Source organism: Chrysemys picta, chromosome 8, assembly GCF_011386835.1.
Source record: "Chrysemys picta bellii isolate R12L10 chromosome 8, ASM1138683v2, whole genome shotgun sequence".
Lineage (NCBI taxonomy): Eukaryota > Metazoa > Chordata > Testudines > Emydidae > Chrysemys > Chrysemys picta.
This window is the reverse complement of record NC_088798.1, coordinates 10,577,055-10,594,734: the sequence shown is the minus strand read 5'-3', so window position 1 is coordinate 10,594,734 and position 17,680 is coordinate 10,577,055. Positions and strand designations below refer to the sequence as shown.

The window sequence follows — 17,680 nt, the reverse complement described above, 5'->3', positions numbered from 1 at the left end:
GAATGTAGGCTGGAGCTGACACAATTGAGGGCCACTAGTCCTCCAATGCCTTCCCACAATTTCCGCAGGGCCCTTTGCACTGTTTGTGGAGTCTGTCAGCTCTACACACTCCCATCTAATCTATCTTGGTATTTATAACTGCACTTGTCACTACAGTGTCTGAGTGCCTGGGCTTAGTTTCTCTTGCATACGCAGAGCTGATTGGATTACATGTGCAGAGCTGAGCAACCCCTCTTGCATTTCGTATTTCATATTGCAGTTGCCTCTATGTTATGTATTCCACAGTCAGTGCTCTTTTCTAAAATGTACCATCTGGTTTATGTCTATGGGTTTACGTCAAATGTTTTAAGTCTAGGGGGTTCTTTGAGTATTAATGCAACAAAACCCAGCTGAAGCAAAAATAAAATATGTATTGAAAATTCCTGTAATGTGCTAAAAAATATAGAGAGCTGTGGTGGACCCTAAAATTTCCCCTCACCACGTATGCACTAGGAATTCAACTCTAGGAGTGCAGGGCTATCGAGTTGACCAGCAGGCCTTAGAAGTCTCACACTTGCTGGGACTTAATCACAAAGAGTGAAGGGGCTTGGAGGGGCCATTTTTTTTTTAGGTAATGCAAATTATTTTTAAGGACTGATTTTATAAAAAAGTGTTTACTCCTTAGAATGTGTCAGTTTACCTACAAATAAACAGCAAAACTTAGGACCCCTGCAAATAAGTACATAAATAGAACTAACAGTATAAAAAAGACCCGAAGAAGAGCTCTGTGTAAGCCCAAAAACTTTTCTCTCTCTACTACAGAAGTTGGTCCAATCAAAGATATTACCTCACCCCACCTTGTCTCTCCAGTATCCTGAGTCCAACAGGACTACAATAACATTGAATATAGCACAGGAAGTGCGGCTATGCCAATGAGACGCTAACCCATGTCTTGTGTAGCTGAAAGCCCCATTTCACAGCCTGGCAGCTGTGCTCAAACAGTGCCATCCAAGATAGCCTGGTCAGAGCCATCCTGCCACCCATGGGGAAGGTTGCTATGAACTCAGCCGTCCCTGGAATGGACAGCCAACTGCAATCGGCCATTGTCATCACCAATGAGGAACAGAAGAAGATCATCATAGTAGACCTCACAGTTCCTGTTGAAAACAGGACCTCGGCCTTCCACGACACCCAATCTCGAAAGTTGGAGAAATGCTCCCCTCTGGCAGACACCTTGAGAGCTAGGGGCTACAAGGTTCAAACTTACCTGTTGATCGTCGGAGCCTTGGGCACATGGGACTCCGGTAACAAGCGAGTATTGCGAGAATGCAGAATCAGTTAACGCTAGGGTGACCAGATCACCAAAGACAAATATCGGGACGCGGGGGGGGGTGTGACGCGGGGGGGCGTGGCGGGGGGCGGGGCCAAAAAAAAAAAAAAAAAAAAAACCTTCCTCCGCAAGCGCTGGAGGGAGGCCCGGGAGACTCAGGGGAAGCGCGGGGCCGGGGTAGTGAGAGTCCGGCCTGGTCCCTTGCAGGCAGGACTCAGTTGGGTGGTAGGGCGAGGAGGGGGGCGGCCCGCGGGGCCAGGCGGCGGCTGTTCTCACCCCCGGCCAGCGGGACTCGGGAGCAGCCGCTGCTGCAGCTCCCACTGCCGCGGGGGAAGAAGCGGCCATGGCGCTCGGCGGCTGCGGCTCTGGCGCCCCCGAACCCCCCGAGCCGGGGCCTGCTGCGGGGACCCAGCAGCGCGCATGCTGCGCCCAGCCCAGCCCCTGGCCGGTCACGTCTGGGCTGCTGCCCAGCTGGTGCTATCCCGCGGCGGCCCCGGAGTGGGGGCAGCAGGCCCCAGCCCCCCCGTCCCGCAGGGGAACGAACGGGGCTGGGCTGCCGATGCCTCTGCCCCGGGGCCGCCGCGGGATAGCACCAGCTGGGCAGCCCAGACGTGCCTAGCCAGGGGCTGGGCCCAGCGTACGCGCTGCTGCAGGCCCCGGCTCGGGGGGTTCGGGGGCGCCAGAGCCGCCGAGCGCCATGGCCGCTTCCTCCCCCGTCGCCTGGCCCCGCGGGCCGCCCCCCTCCTCTCCCAACCACCCAACTGAGTCCTGCCTGCTCGGGGCCAGGCCGGACTGTTACTCACCCCGGCCCCGCGCTTCCCCTGCGTCTCCCGGGCCTCCCTCCAGCGCTTGTGGAGGGAGGGGGAATGGTGAGCCCGGGGAAGAGGCGGGGATTTGGGGAGGGAGCCAATCGGGAGAGGAGGGGGCGGAGTCGGGGCAGGGGGGGGGGGCGCGAGCACTTCCGGGCTCGAGGCTCGGGGCATTTCCTTGTTTGTCCGGTTGTCCCGACCGCACGTCGGTCAGGACGCGGGACAAACAAGGAAATATCGGGACGGTCCCGATAAAATCGGGACGTCTGGTCACCCTAGTTAACGCTATGCTTGGCTGATGTGGCAACTCATGGTGTTGGACGCCATCAGATGGTCGAGGGACACATCACCTAGAACACATCACCGGGTATCGGCAGTACCAGGAGAGCCTAAGAGAAGCAAAATCGGAAAGTAACTGAAATACTTCTCTGAATGATTATATCTATTAAGGGACAACCTAGCCGAAATGCTCAATTACTGAGGGACAATCTACACTCATTAATATATTTTCTTTCTACAACCAGCTCTCTGCATAACTTTTCATGAGTGATGTACCCAAATACTTAGATACTAATATCTACATTGTATCGTTAAATTTATTAATCTTATTTGGGTTATTGCTGATTATGTACTATATGTATTATATTTTAAACCACCCTTTATACTTTTGGATAATTTAAGCACTATACCCAGATGTACAGACACTCTTTCCTTAACCTATATATTATATAATTTTAACATTAGTTTTAATAATTTTTTTAAAATCTGTTCTTTAAAAAAATAATAAAAGGGTGGCATGCAGCTTTCCCAACTGCCACCAGGGGGAGCAATCTGCCTGTTCATTCTAGCTGCAATGTGTAGCTTCAGTGAGATAGACTTCAACAAGTTAAAATGCAAGTTTTTAAAAAGATTGCACAATCTTTTGCACCTCTGCTATTGTGCACTTTAATGCTCTGCTTTTTTTCATAATCACAAACATCAATCATACATTGTAGGATCCTAGTAATGCCTCAAACAATGGTTCCTTATGGTTTGTCCCGCAGATGTTGTAGTGGAACCCACAGCAACCCTAGTCTCTCTTATTTTGACCATGAACCCACAACCTATATGATGTGAGACAAATGTTCCCAAAGACCTGGCTTTTCAGGATGCACTGAGGTCAGAAGTAATGTGGCCACAAAGTCATTCTAACTGACTTCTCCATCCACTAAGTTTTCCTTTCCCTGGCAGGTGTGAGGAACTTGCTTCAGTCTAAGATAGTTGTGATTCAAGGTGGTCTCCTCCATCTCTCTTCTGATACATTCTCCTTCGTCACCCTGGGCCTTCCAGCCATAATCCAGTTACTTAAAAAAACCCCACATTTTCTTTGACTCGCTTTCCCTCCTACTATTTGTTGCTTTCTCTCTTCAGGGCCGGCTCCAGATTTTTTGCCGCCCCAAGCAGCAAAGAAAAAAAAAAAAAGATAAAGCCGCAATCAGCGGCACTTCGGCGGCAGCTCTACCACGCTGCTTCATTCTTCGGCAGCTGGTCCTTCCCTCCAAGAGGGACTGAGGGACCAGCTGCCGAATTGCCACCGAAGACCCGGACGTGCTGCCCCTTTCCATTGGCCGCTCCAAGCACCTGCTTCCTGCGCTGGTGCCTGGAGCCGGCCCTGTCTCTCTTTACATTAATTGTCAACAACTCCCTTTTCTTTGGTACCTACTTAACTTCTCTCAAATCTGCCCCATCCACCTCCTCTTAATAAAAAAACCTTTTGACCTTCTCCCACTTCTTGCCTCATCCTTTTCTGGGTGGGGAACCTTCTCTCTAATCACCTCTCATACAACAGGGCTCTCATCCACTTTCTGCCTATAGTATGGAATCTTTTTGCTGCCATAAAGTTAATTACTACCTTCTTTCTTATTGTTCATTTTCTTTGACTTCAGTGCATCCTCTGACACTGTGGACTCTGCTGTCCCTCTGCCTCCAATGGCTATTTAGGTATTTTTGCTTCCTTTCTGGACAGGCTTCTGTCCCTATGTGTCCCTCTACTCATTCACTCTGGTGGTGTACCAAGAACCATCTCCTTCAGTGCCACAAAGATCAATTCTTGGCCCTCTGTTTTTTTCTATCTACTTAGTCACTGTTGTTTAATGACTACCTTTAGATTTAACCATCTTTATGATGTGGATATGCAATTGTATGTATTTTTTGACATCTTTAATTACCTGTCTGTATTCACTCTCTGTATTGAGCAGGGAAATTTGTGGATTTATCTCAGCTTGCTTCATCTAAAGGTGTTGAGTATGAAATAATTTATCTTGGGTAAAAGAAGTACATATTGTAAAACACAACTCTAGACTTTATTCATCTCTCTTCTCTTTAAACGTATATTTTCTCCCTATATCTCTATTATTGGTCTAATACCTCAGTGCTTTTATTCATTCCCCACACAATTTCTATACACCATGGTACTCTGTTATTTATATCCAACAATGGAGGGTGTTTGGTATTTAATTCCATAAAGAGAGGGATACATTTTGAAAGACCCTGAATAAGACCCTGATCCCACAAATACTTATAACATGAGTAAGTTTATGCATGTGAGCAGTCCCATTGAATTCAGTAGGGTAATTCAGGTGTATAAGTGTTTGCAGGACTGGAGCCTAAAGTTGTATTATGTGCTGTGGCAAGTGGTTAGTTTTTTGGTCAGCCCAGCAGTGTACAAAAATTAAAGCCTCAGAATTGCTTGTCTGTTATATTTGTTTCTTTGTGCATGTCTCTGTTTACTGATGGTTTTGGTTTTGCTGTCAGGGCAATGATACTTTTTTTTTTTTTTTTTTTTTGGACAGCTCAAAAAAAGTCAATACAGTACGGAATTTTCTTTAGCTTCTTCCCAGAGATCCTCTGGGGTCCCCAGTTTCCTCTCTGTTGTAGGAGCGGAACAAATACTCCAAACTCCACTCCAAACTCTTCAATATTGCCCCTGGTAATCAACCACCCTGAAAGAAAGAAACAAACACATTGAGGAAAATCCAAAAGTTAATTAAACAGTAAATCAACTGCAACTACCCATCTGGCAGGCTGGAACAGAAGTTGCTCTATGCTTCTTGGGCTGAACAGACTTTTCAGCAGGTGTCAACTAAAAATACTGGAATTCCTTCTTCTGAATTACTAAACAGCAGGAACTAGCTAATGAAGCTGGGACAAATGTGCAATATACATGAATTGTAATATTGTGGGCTAAATCTATAATCAATTTTTTATAATGGCCAAAGCTGTGATAGGTGCTCACTGCAGAGAGAAAGATAAGTCCTCCAACCCCTAGTTGCATCTCAACTAATATTAGACAAATTGCAAAGAGGCTGTAAGAAGACAGGAGGGAGGAGGCTGATGAGGGGAAAAGAGTGGTAACAACATAATCACAGGGTTACTCAATGAAGGCTAGTGTACAGCATGGTGAGGTGAAAAACTATAAAATAAATAGGTGTCATAAATGGCTAATTTCTTGTAGGCATCGCAGCAGGGTCTTATGGAGAGACTGGAATTAACAGACAGTGTTTTCAGTGTGGGTTACATCTGCTCATGTGTAGGTTGAATCTGACATTTGTCTTTGTGTAATTAATAGGGAAATTGCTACTGTCTTTTATCATGGAACCCAAAGGTTCCATTTACAATGGTGGTGAATAGCCTGCAGCAACACTTTTGAGTGAGCCACCTCTAAAACTGATCAAACTCTCTCAACACTGGATCCTAATCAACTGCCCTAAGATTCTAACCCTGGGTTTAAATTTTGCTATCTAAAATGAACTCTCTCCCTCAGATTCTCTATCTTCTTTTTGAGTGCATCCCAAAAGACAACAAACATGGTATGAGTCCAGGAACAATGTGACCTGGTGTAGTAAAGGGTTATTATTGTGTCATAGTATGATATTAAAGGTGCTATGCAAACCGAATTTGTAATGAATGACATACTATATATACAAATCAATGGGGATGAAATCCACACCTGGGTTGGGGCCCAGCATGAGGCATACGTGGCTCTTAAGTCTTCCTTGAAATAGAGCTTTGTGCTGGCCCCGTGAATACTTTTTCCCCCTGGCAATGCTACATTTTCACTGTACATTGTCTAGTGTGGCTTTGGTGTCCGGAATATTTCATCTAGTCTGGAGTTCTTAATGGTCCTACCATTTTAATTTGTGATTATGTCTTCTGAATGGATTGGTACTATATGTGCACTGGGGAACAAATATACTTAGGTCTAGCTGAGGTAATGAGCTGACACTACTAACTAGTGCGCAAAACCTGCTTATTTTACAGTTGCTTTGCCAACCCACTTCTACCCTCTGCCACATTTGTTCTGTTGCTTCTTGTCCTAAGCCTAGACTATGAGCCTTTTGGGAAAAGGGACTGTCTTCTGATTACTGCTCTGTAGAGCACTTAGCACAGTGGGGCCCTTAATTGGGGCCCCGAGGTGCTATTTTAACACAATTAATAAATAAAATAACGATAATAATATACTGCTTTAAAAAGCGTTAGCAAAAAGGAAGATTAAAATAAAAAGATGAAATTAGTGTCTTAGGTCAGTTGTAATAGGTAATAATGCAATTAATTAGGTAGCCAATTTAATAAAATCAAATTAAAATATGTAGGAGTATTCGGTATCTTCTGCTTGATACACATGCTCACAGGACTTATGCGTAGGCACTGAAAGAAGACCCTACACTGTATCATTAAAAAAAAAAAATCTGGATTTGCTGCACACTTCCTGTGTGAGCTTGGGGAAATTTCTTCCCTGCTTTGTCTGTTTGCCCATCTGTAATAATACTTACCCAGCTCACAAGGTTGTTGTGAGGGGTAATTAATAAGATTGTACAGTGCTTAGAGGTTCTGGATGGAAGTACTATAAATAGTCAAAGACCTATAGAAGAAAGTAAAACCTTGGCAAAGACAAATTTTCATGTTCCCTTGATTTATTTTAGTGGTCCACTAAACCCTATACACTTCTTGTTCCACTAGTGCCATCCCATCCCTCCCAGGGAAGCCGTGAGTCACACAAGAGTCTAACAAGATAGAAGCTTTAGTATGGCTGAACGTGAATTTTGCAATTCCAGCAACTTTGTGAATCCGCATAATGCCCTTGGGCTGTTGGGCTGTACAATGGCATGGTGCTCATGTGCTATAAAGAGGATTATCATGGGATGTTTGGCAGGGCTGGACTTGGAGACAGTGCCACAAGCAATACTAGGTCATAATGTGCCCTCTCTGAAATCAGAGATAGAGCCTGCATGTGCTTCAGACGGCTGTTTGGAATGCCTTCCTAGGCTGAATATCTGGGTCCTTGCCTTGAATTAATGCAAGTCAGTGAAAGAGAGAATATTAAAGAACAGCAACACCAGCTATGATGAGACAAAGCAGCAAACCCCCATTATGTACATTGGCTGTTCTGGAATGTAGTTTTTGGAAAGGGAGGAGGTGGGTATGCTTCCTAGAACCAGAGGTGGAGTAGGGATTTGTGGGGCCCTGGGCCAGAGCAAGTTGGGGGAAGGGCCCTCTCCACCCCTTCTGCCTGCAGTCATCACCCCTTTCCCCCTCCCTCCCGGCACTCCGGGTCTTCTACTCCAGTCCCCTGCGCTCAAGGCAGGACTAAGTAGTATCTTTCTAGACCATCCCTGACAGATGATTGTCTAACCTGCTCTTAAAAACCTCCAATGACGGAGATTTCACAACCTCCCTAGGTAATTTATTCCAGCACTTAACCACCCTGACAGTTAGGAAGTTTTTCCTGATGTCCAACCTAACCTGCTCTTGCTGCAATTTAAGCCCATTGCTTCTTGTCCTATCCTCAGAGGTTAACAAGAACAATTTTTCTCCCTCCTCCTTGTAACAACCTTTTAAGTACTTGAAAACTGTTATGCCCCCACTCTTAGTCTCCAGACTAAACAAACCCAATTTTTCCAATCTTTCCTCATAGGTCATGTTTTCTAGACCTTTAATAATTTCTGTTGCTCTCTGTATCTCTGTTTTCCACTCTTTTTATGGGCCAGATTTGAAATGGTCCTGATTTTAATGTGGAGCTTTTTTTCATCAAGCTTAATGCCAGAAGAGAGCACTGTGATCATCTAGTCTGACCTCGTGTGTAACCCAGGCCATTTAGAAGTACCATTATTTTCCAGTCTGCTGCACTGGCTTCCTCAAGATATATAGTATGTTAAATATCTAAGATACACAGACTCACCATGTCCCCCCTCCCCAGTCCTAACAAACATCCACTTTTCTACAAGAAGGATATAAACAGAGACCAGATTAGCTTTCCAGGAGAATCCTGAAACCAGAATCTATCAGTAGCAAATTACGTTTCCTGGCGCTAGAGACACTGTGGGGCAGATTCACCACCAGAACCTAGCAGAGCTCAAGTGCAGTGGGGACACAGGACCATCAGGGCGCTGGTTGTGGCTCCCTAATCTGAGCTGCTTGTTCCTGGAGCAAGTTAGTCATCATCATCGGCGATCCCTCAATAGCTCTAATGTATGGCACTGATGGAAGGTTCTTTAGGGAGTCTGCTCTGCCATACCCTTTTCTCTCCCCAACCCTGGCACACCCCCAACACAACGTCTTCCCTCTTTCTGTTGAGGGCGAGGGATGGCTTGTGCAGGGTGTGGCAGAGCCCTCTTCGCTAGCTTTCCCCGAGTGCAGGTTCCTCTGCACAATGGGAATTCTCCATCGGCCACCCCTGCAATTTTAAATTCACTTTGCACCAGACAATCCAGCCCTTAATTTTGTAAATGAAAACTGAGATTATGCAGCACGAGATGGCAGCCTTTATGGGCCAATCCACACGGGAAGTGTTATAGTGGTATGACTACAGAGGTTTAAACTCACATCACACCTTACTTTATAGTGGTATAAGTCCTTATGTAGGTCCTAAGACAGGTACTGGTTTGCAAAGCTGCTGTGCAGTGCATCGGAATGATTCCGGACTGGGGAAGGGAGAAACTGTCAATCTGCCATTCAGCTGGATCAATGTAAATGATTTCTTCTCCTCTTTGTACCTCCACAGCCCTCTATTTATGGTAAAAATCACCTTTGGTCTACATGTTCCCATGGGAACCATGATTCCCCTCCTCTCCCTGGCTTGGGTAAGCAATCCCACCTCTTCCTCAGCTGCTGTAGCAAGAGATCCTCCTGATGTGTAGGGGTGGAATATGAATGTGGATGTGAAGGTGCAACTGAGAGAAGGGGGAAGACACACAGTTGTAAGGGGAATGTAGGGTCTAATGTGTGCGTGTCCAGGTATGCCTGTGTATAACTGGTATGTGTGTGTATGTGAATGCTCACATGCACATGGGTATGGTGGGGAGCAAAGAGATGCATGGGTATACCCTGGTATAGTAGGAGGTGTAACCGGTATGTGTACAGGTATAATGGAGGCGTATGGTTGTACCTAATGCACACAAGGTATAGAGTGTGTACAAATATATGAGGATGTATGTGTGTAACCGATGTGTGGGTGCGCACAAGTATACTGGGGAGGTAACTGGTGTGCTTTCAGATATAATGGGGGTGTATAGGTATAACTGGGGTATGTGTGTTTGTAGAGGAGGTGTAATTGCTGTGTGCACAGGTATAATGGGTGTGTATGGGTGTAACCAGTATATGTATATTGTGTGTGCACTAGTATAGCAGGCATGTAATTGGTGTGTGCACAGGTATAATGGAGGTGTATGGGGGTAACTGGTGTGGTAACTGGTGTGTGTGTGCTCACAGGTATAGCCCATGTGTAACCAGCGTGTGTTTGTGTGTGCGCATGTATAATGGGCTAGTGGAGGTGTAACCGGTGTGTGCACAGGTTTAGTGGGGCTCTGGGGTGTAACCCATGTGCATGCGCACACATGTAGCTGGGATATAACCGGTGTGTGTGCACACAGGTGTAGCGGAGGTGTAAATGGTGTGTGTGCACACACGTATAGCAGGGTGTGGGGGTGTAACCAGTGTGTGTGCACATGGTTATAGCAAGGCTGTGGGATGTAACTGGTGTGTGTGTGCTCAAGTGTAGCTGGGGTGTAACTGATGTGCCCACAGATGTACCTGGGGTGTAACGAGTGTGTGTGAGTGTGCACACAGGTATAGCAGAGATGTAACTGATGTGTGTGCACATACATGTATAATGGGGTTGTGTGAGGGTGCACAGGTATAGCGGGGGTGTAACCCACATGTATGTGCGCACACAAGTATAGCAGAGCTATACTGGCTCATGCTGGTGTGACCCAGGTATGTATGCACAGGTACAGCGGAGATGTAACCAGTGTGTGGGTGGTTGTGTAACTGGTCTGTGTGTGCACAAAGGTGTAGTGGGGTGTAGGTGTGTGGGGGTGTAACCGATCTATGTGTGTGCACATAGGTGTAGCTGGGGTGTAACCGAGGTGTGTGTGCACACCCAGGTATAGCTGGGGTGTAACTGGGGTGTGTGTGCACACAGGTGTAAGGGGGTGTAAGTGCATACAGGGTATAGCAGGGTGTAACTGGTGTGTGGTGTGTGTGTGTGCACACAGGTATAGAGGGGTGTTACCGGGGTATGTGCGCGCACAGTTGTAGCATGGGTGTTACCGGGATGTGTGTGCGCACAGATGTAGCTGGGGTGTAAGTGCATACAGGTATAGCAGAGTGTAACTGGTGTGTGGTGTGTGTGTGTGCGCACAGGTATAGCGGGATGTAACCGGGGTGTTTGCGCACACAGGTGTAGCACGGGTGTTAGCGGGGTATGTGCGCGCACAGGTGTAGCACGGGTGTTACCGGGATGTGTGTGCACATAGGTGTAGCTGGGGTGTAACCGGGGTGTGTGTGCACACCCAGGTATAGCTGGGGTGTGTGTGCACAGAGGTGTAGCGGGGTGTAAGTGTATACAGGCATAGCAGGGTGTAACTGGTGTGTGTGTGTGCACACAGGTATAGAGGGGTGTAACCGGGGTGTTTGCGCACACAGGTATAGAGGGGTGTTACCGGGATGTGTGCGCACAGGTGTAGCTGGGGTGTTACCAGGGTGTGTGCACACAGGTGCGGCGGAGCGCAGTCTGGCCCTGCCTGTACCTGCGGGCTGCCCTCGGGCTGGGTTTCCCGCAGCAGCGCAGGTGACGGCTCCGCGCGGGGACCGAGCAGCAGCAGCGCCGGTGAGCAGCCGCCCAGCGCCCAGCACACAGCCGGGAGGGCAGGCGGCTGCAGCAGCCTCCAGCGCCCCTAGCTCCGCCCTCAGGGCCGTCCCAGGTGCTCCCGCTCTTGGCCCGGGCTGGAGCCGCCGAGAACCTCCGCTCTGCTCAGCTGCGCGCAGCCCCGGGGAGCCCTGCACGGCTCGGGCTGGTACCTCCGCCCCGCCGGGTCCCTGTGCTCCTGCCCTCTAGCCCGCCCTCTGCAGCCGGCGCTGTCTCAGGCTGCGCCCAAGGTAAGAGCGATCGCGGCTGGCCGGGCTGCTCCAACTTTCCCCGGCCCCTCCGAAGCGTGGGGCGCCGGGCAGCAGGTGCCCGTGCTGGAGAATCCCACCCGCTCCTCTGGGCGCAGACCCGGGCGAGACGGGGCTGGACCCCCCCCCCTTTCCCCCAGCCCTACAGGCAGTCTGGCATGGTCAGGAGGGCGCTGATTGCCCAGCGGGCTCGGGCATGGCATGGAGGTACTGGGTATATTTCAAACCTGGGGCACCGGCCCCTGTGAAACAACAACCCGCGAGACGCTTCCAAAGCTGCCACCGCCCCCCAGCAGAACCGCAGAGTGCGAAGCCCCCAGGGGCTTTCTGCTGCAGGAGGTGCTGGGACCCTGGAGAACAGAACTGCAGCCAACGCGCTGTTTGCTAAAACTGCCCCTTTTCTGAACCGAATGGCCAAAAAAACCCAGTGACTCCTGGCAGCCGCTGTATTTATTGCCAACAGAGCTGAAAAGAAGAGTGTGATTTAACTTCCAGAGTTCTTAAAGGATGTTATCTAGTCTCCTTGCTCTCTCTTCCTAGGGGCTATTTTTAATTTAACACAGACCCTCTGTATTTCCCCTTCCGTTAGGTACTATTATTACTTATGTCTGGTAGTGCCCACACTGTACTTAGATGCTTTCCTAGCAGAAAAGCAATCACGGTATTACATGTATATGGAGACTGCCCCATTCCTATAAAAGAAGGCGTTATCTTGATATGGTGAAAATGTTCTACTAATAATGCAACAACTAACAAATACTAGAGTGTAGAGTTTGAGCAGGATTAAGAGTGAAGTCTGAGTTATTTTATCAAAAGGAAAGGCAGCTTAGAAACCCCCTATATGGTGCCAGGTCTTGGGATTGTGCAGCATTAGTGTGTGTGTGTGAGAGAGAGAGAGAGATGCACCATTTGGGGCTGAATGAAGGATGAATTAAAGGAGTGTCTGCTCTAACTCTGACTTTCCTTGCTTACTTGCCTTCTACTGTATACCTGATTTCCCCCCATTTTTAAATTAATTTGCTTAATTTGAAACAGTTATAAAGAGAAAATGGGGAAAGGAAGGAGTGAAAGGAAATCCAGGGGTGCCAATGTCACTGCCTTGTGCTTCTGTTTTAATCCATGCTATAGAGATGTTGTGATGTGTATGGATAAGCACTGAGATTTGGTACACCTGGATGATGTCCCTGTTATCAATCCCAATGTGCTACGGTGCTGATTGAAAGTAGGTTCCAGAAGGATTAACACCATACATTGTGTCAATGACACATTCTTTGGGCTGAGAATTTCTATGCCAAGTTTAAAACCCAGGTGAGCATTTTTGAAGTTATAAATCGTAAACAAAGGGTAGTCTGGGAATAATGTAACACAATACAATGTACTGAATTAAATATATAAAAAATAATAATTCTTTAAAGAGTCTATTGGGACATGGTGACTGATGAATTGGAATAAATACAGCTAGGATGACTTTGTAATTTTTTTTTAAAGATATTGCTTGATGAGTTCTATATTTAGTCCTGTAGTCCTTACTGCAAGCAAAATTTCTATTGAAGTCAGAGGAAATTTTGCCTGATTAGGGACTGTGGGATTGGACTACTTATAATTTTCTGTAATACTTATAATATTAAGGGGAAAAACTCAAAAGTGATGTAGAAAAAAGAAGTGTATTTATATTCCAAAATGGAAAAAAGTGTATTCCGAAATGGAAAAAAGAGTGAAGGCTGAAATAATATACTTTAGCTGCAAAAATTCTGCAACTTCAAAAAATTCCAGATATTGGAAAGTCTGGAAACAAACAGTTAAGGGATCACTTAACTGCTTTCCCACTGCTATGTAATCATTCAGCAATTTTTGTCATGCCACATGATTTTCCCTCTTGTCCAATCTTAACTCCCCTCCCTAACATTTTCAAAAAATGTAAAAGTGAAACACCTCAAACTACTAAGAGACGTAAAATCATGTTTTCTGTTTGAGAGGAATAGAATTTCTCTCACTGTTGCACTGATAAGATTCATTATTACTTGCTACAAAACATATGTATGTCTACCGTTACACAATACAGTTAAAAATACAAACTTGTAAACTCTCTCTATATGCACATTAATCTGCAACAGCATGTAATAGCACACTGTATAAAACAAAACAGATCAATCATTCCAATTCTATTCATAAAAATATTCTTCTATTCTACCAACCATTTGATCAAAAATGTATGGCACTCTGCCATGGCTAAATGCACTCTGAAACTATATTCCTTTCAAAATCTTTGCATTTAATATACATACATAAAAATCAACAATAGGCATCCAGCAACATATTTCCATTACCGAACCAAACAAGAGAAGAAAGTTACGCTGGGATGGATGATAGAATGAAGAAGAATTTATAGAGAGTGAGGAAGAGTATGGATCTCTTAACTGTTCATTTCCAGACAACTGAGTTAGAAAACTGGGTTTATAATGGGAAGCAACTTCAGCTTTGACTATGGGGTGGCTACTGGAGCTTCACTTCATGATCTACTGGCCTACACAAATGAACTGAGAAACTACCAGTTTTCTAAGGTGCCACAAGTCCTCCTGTTCTTCTTTTTGCGGATACAGACTAACACGGCTGCTACTCTGAAACCAGTTTTCTTGTGCAGCTTCTGACTCACCCGGTCCAGCTAATCACCTGTATTAGAGACATGCTCTTAATCAAAATGCAACAAACCCCCTATTTTTCAAGTTTTTTCATGCATGTTATCATCACGTGATGTCTGATATTATTATCCTGTAGGATCAAAGGCAATGTCACACTAAAATTAGAACAAATCTTCTGGTTCTCTTTTGGAGAAAATTAAAAAATAAGGCCCAGTTCTGCAAGGTACTGAGCATGTCTTGGGAGGGCTACATGTTCTCAAATCCACTGACTTCCATAAGAGTGGAGGAGGCGCAGCCCCCAAGGCTCAGAGGCCTGATTCTGCATCCTATAATTCAATGGGAGTTTTGCCACTGGATTCCAATGGCACAAGATCAGACCTATATACCTCTATGTGCAGGAAATTAAACAAGCGGTTTCTCCTCTTTATGGTTATCGAGGCTCATTACCATGTAAAGTGTAGTATACGTTTTTACCCTGACCTTGGAGTAATCGCTGTCTTTAAGAGGCTGTTATACCAGGGCAATTTATAATAATGATTTAAAGCAGATTAATGTAATTGGCAGGTAATCCAATTTTATAATCAAGTTTGTCTTGTAATCTTCACAAAGCTGTACTGCACTCTTTGCTTGAAAATGTATTGGTACTAAATTGTGATGAATTGATGCCACATGGCGCTTTTAGTTCTTAGTAACGCAGCCATAGTTCCTCCCCCTGCTTCCAAGGCATACCTTCTTTCAGGCATCACAGTCCTTGTAGAATACTATCTGTTACTATGCAGAGTACTCAGCATCAGGGCAATTGCCATTTTAGGTGGGATCTCATGACATTCAGGTCAATTGATTGTTCATGTTGTGAAGTAGGCTGTTGTGTTGTGGTTGTCGATCAGTTTTTCTTTAAATAGTTCTGGCTTAGAAATTATGGTATTAAATATTTTGGGACATTTCTCAATATTAGTAAGAGCCAGTATTAAACTATAACTCTGCCCTGTAAAAATGTATACAGAGTCCCAGGGAACTCCATGCATGTCTTCGGAAGCTTGTTCAATTCACTGTAATTTAGTTGAGTTGTCATCACCCACTGTCAGGAAATATTTGAGCTTTGGCATCAAGCAGAGAGACTTATTCATCCCATATATTTGGGGGGTATTATATGATATATTTGGGGACTAATAGAATATGGGAGGTGTCAGGACTCCTGGACTTCTATTCTCACCCTGTCATTGGCTTGCTGTATGATGTTCAACAAGTCCTTTAATTTCTCTGTGCCCCAGTTTCCCAGTCTGTATAAAAGGGGAGTATAATTATATTGTCCTTGCATGTTTGTGTTTGTTGTGTTTAGTGCTGATCCATCCATAGAGTAAAACACAGTCCCCACCCTGAGGCATTTATAATCTCAGAAGACGAAACTAATTAACAGCTCACCTCAAAAGCACTGGGTTAGCATGTCATGGAGATGCAGAGTGGTGCAAGAGATTGATTTAGTTCTTGTTTTTAGCATTTAATACATCATAGGATTTCAAATGCAGGTCAACAGAGATGGGCCTCTTGAAATACGTGCCTTTTGCTCAAGGATAACATTTTCAAAAGCACTCAAGTCCCATTGGCCTTTGTGAAAAGTTTAACTCCATGCCTTCTGGAAGAAGTAGTATTTTAAGAGGATTCTCATTCACTATAAACACTGAACATCTTTCCATACCCTCGAGTACAAACTGTTCAGTGTTAGAAACAGCCATTCTTCTCAACTGTTCCACCCAAGATTATTCCCTGTCAGAAGGGCCAATGATAGTGCACGGGGTGAGAGTTTAATAGTGTTTCTTTGCACTGCTTAGTAATAGAACATACAAGTTCAAAGCCTTTCAGGCTATGCTACAGGTCAGTTCAACGATGAAGATCTCAGATTGTAGCAAAAGATGTTGGAACCCTTACTGTGTTAGTTAGAGAAGAGACACGTTCTGCAAAAGTCCTGAGGGATGATCCTACAAGCCAACCTTTCAGTAATCAGATGGCTGAAAGTACATATGTTGTAACCCCCTGATAATTCCAAATATAAAAAAATAATCCCCCATTAGTCCATTCTTTGCAATTTTTGGGTTTTGTCTCTGCTTGAAACACATTTCTGAATGACTTTTTTATACGTTGTGTGAATTCTGTTGTCATCGCTGATGAAAAATGTGATTAGCACATGTGACTGTATCGGACTGGGATAGTGCAGCAAAAAAAATATAATTTCTCAAATTATACCCCACTAAAGAAAAGTTATTGCTATTCCAAATATACAAAGGATTCTTACAAAGAGATATTTGTGAAACTAACTCAAATACATCTTAGATTATAATAATAATAATAATAAAAAATCTATTCAACCGCTGGATATTTCACTGTGCAAACAAGTAAAATTCAACTCCAGGTATGATTTCTACTTTCGACATGTCTGACAACAAGGACCGTCCTCCTGCACTGCTGGCATGACAGCAATAGCTGAGTCCAGGAGCTGCCACACAAACATAGCTCCAGTCTAGATCCACACCCCTCGGAAATTGCTGAGTAGGGAGCAGTCTGCCCCTTTAAAGATACCCTCCATCCAAGGCTGGATTAAGGCATAGGCACTTATAAACCCATGCCTAAGGCTCCTGTCACATGATGAGGTCAGAATTTCAGTTTTCAGTGTTATTTTTTTTCAATTGAAAGTTTCTAGACCTCATGATTGTGAAGAAACACCCTCAAATGTGACCTGAGTATAACTGAGCAGTGTGAACTGTCCTATACGTCGGAATGGGGTATTAATCCCATGACCCACTGCTTTGGGAGGTACTGCCAATAGGGCTCTGGGACAGGAGGAGGAAAATGCAGCAGGCCCTGCCCTCTCACCCAAGTAGACACAGTCTGACTGCTGGGGTAAGTACTGGGAGAATCCCCACTGCCATCCCCTGCCTCTCTAGGTGAGGAAGGGGCCCCTGCTGCTCCTTCTAGGGGAGAGAAAGGGGCCTCATGGTGCTGCCTGTATTTCTCTGGGATAGGTGGGGCCCTCCTGCCAGCACCACTACAAGTGGAGTTAGTCACGAGGGGGTCCATACCATGTGTGCGTAGGGCTCTGGATTGCTTTATTCTGGCCCTGCTCCCACCTCACACCCACAAAGGAGCACAGCAGGCTGGCTTAGTCGCTTCCTCCCCACCAGCGGGAGCAACTTCAGGGAAGGGTTAAATGTCGGTTGTAACATAACTGCCTTATCCCAAAAGTCAGTGTGAGAATTCTCAGGGATAGAATACGCAGCGATCATATAACACTCCATCCATGGAAATCAAAGCCCTTCACAACAGATCCTAGGTAATGTTATTCCTGTTGTACAGCTGGGAAACTGAGGCACCAAGAGTGCAAGTGACTCAGCCAAGGTCACACAGCAGGTTGTAGGCAGAGTTGATAAAACCCGGGTCTCCTGACTCCCATGCAATAATTGGAGCACATTGCTTCCTATTGCACAAGTTAAAGTTAT

General features: G+C 45.6%; 1 protein-coding gene across 3 annotated transcripts in view; it reads left to right on the top strand.

Moving 5' to 3' along the window:
• The first annotated feature begins 11,235 nt into the window (after positions 1–11,235).
• RAB3B (RAB3B, member RAS oncogene family) overlaps positions 11,236–17,680 on the top strand; it is a 149,013-nt gene continuing 142,568 nt past the window's right edge. The window contains exon 1 of one of the 3 annotated variants that reach the window (XM_065555361.1): positions 11,236–11,532. Coding sequence is in view for 1 of the 3 variants with exons in the window: in XM_065555359.1 (XP_065411431.1) it covers positions 12,839–12,858 (20 nt within the window). In the remaining 2 variants the exon portion in view is untranslated. Of the gene's footprint in view, positions 11,533–12,696; positions 12,859–17,680 lie in introns of those variants that run through there. The other 2 variants (XM_065555360.1, XM_065555359.1) reach the window with 2 other exon arrangements.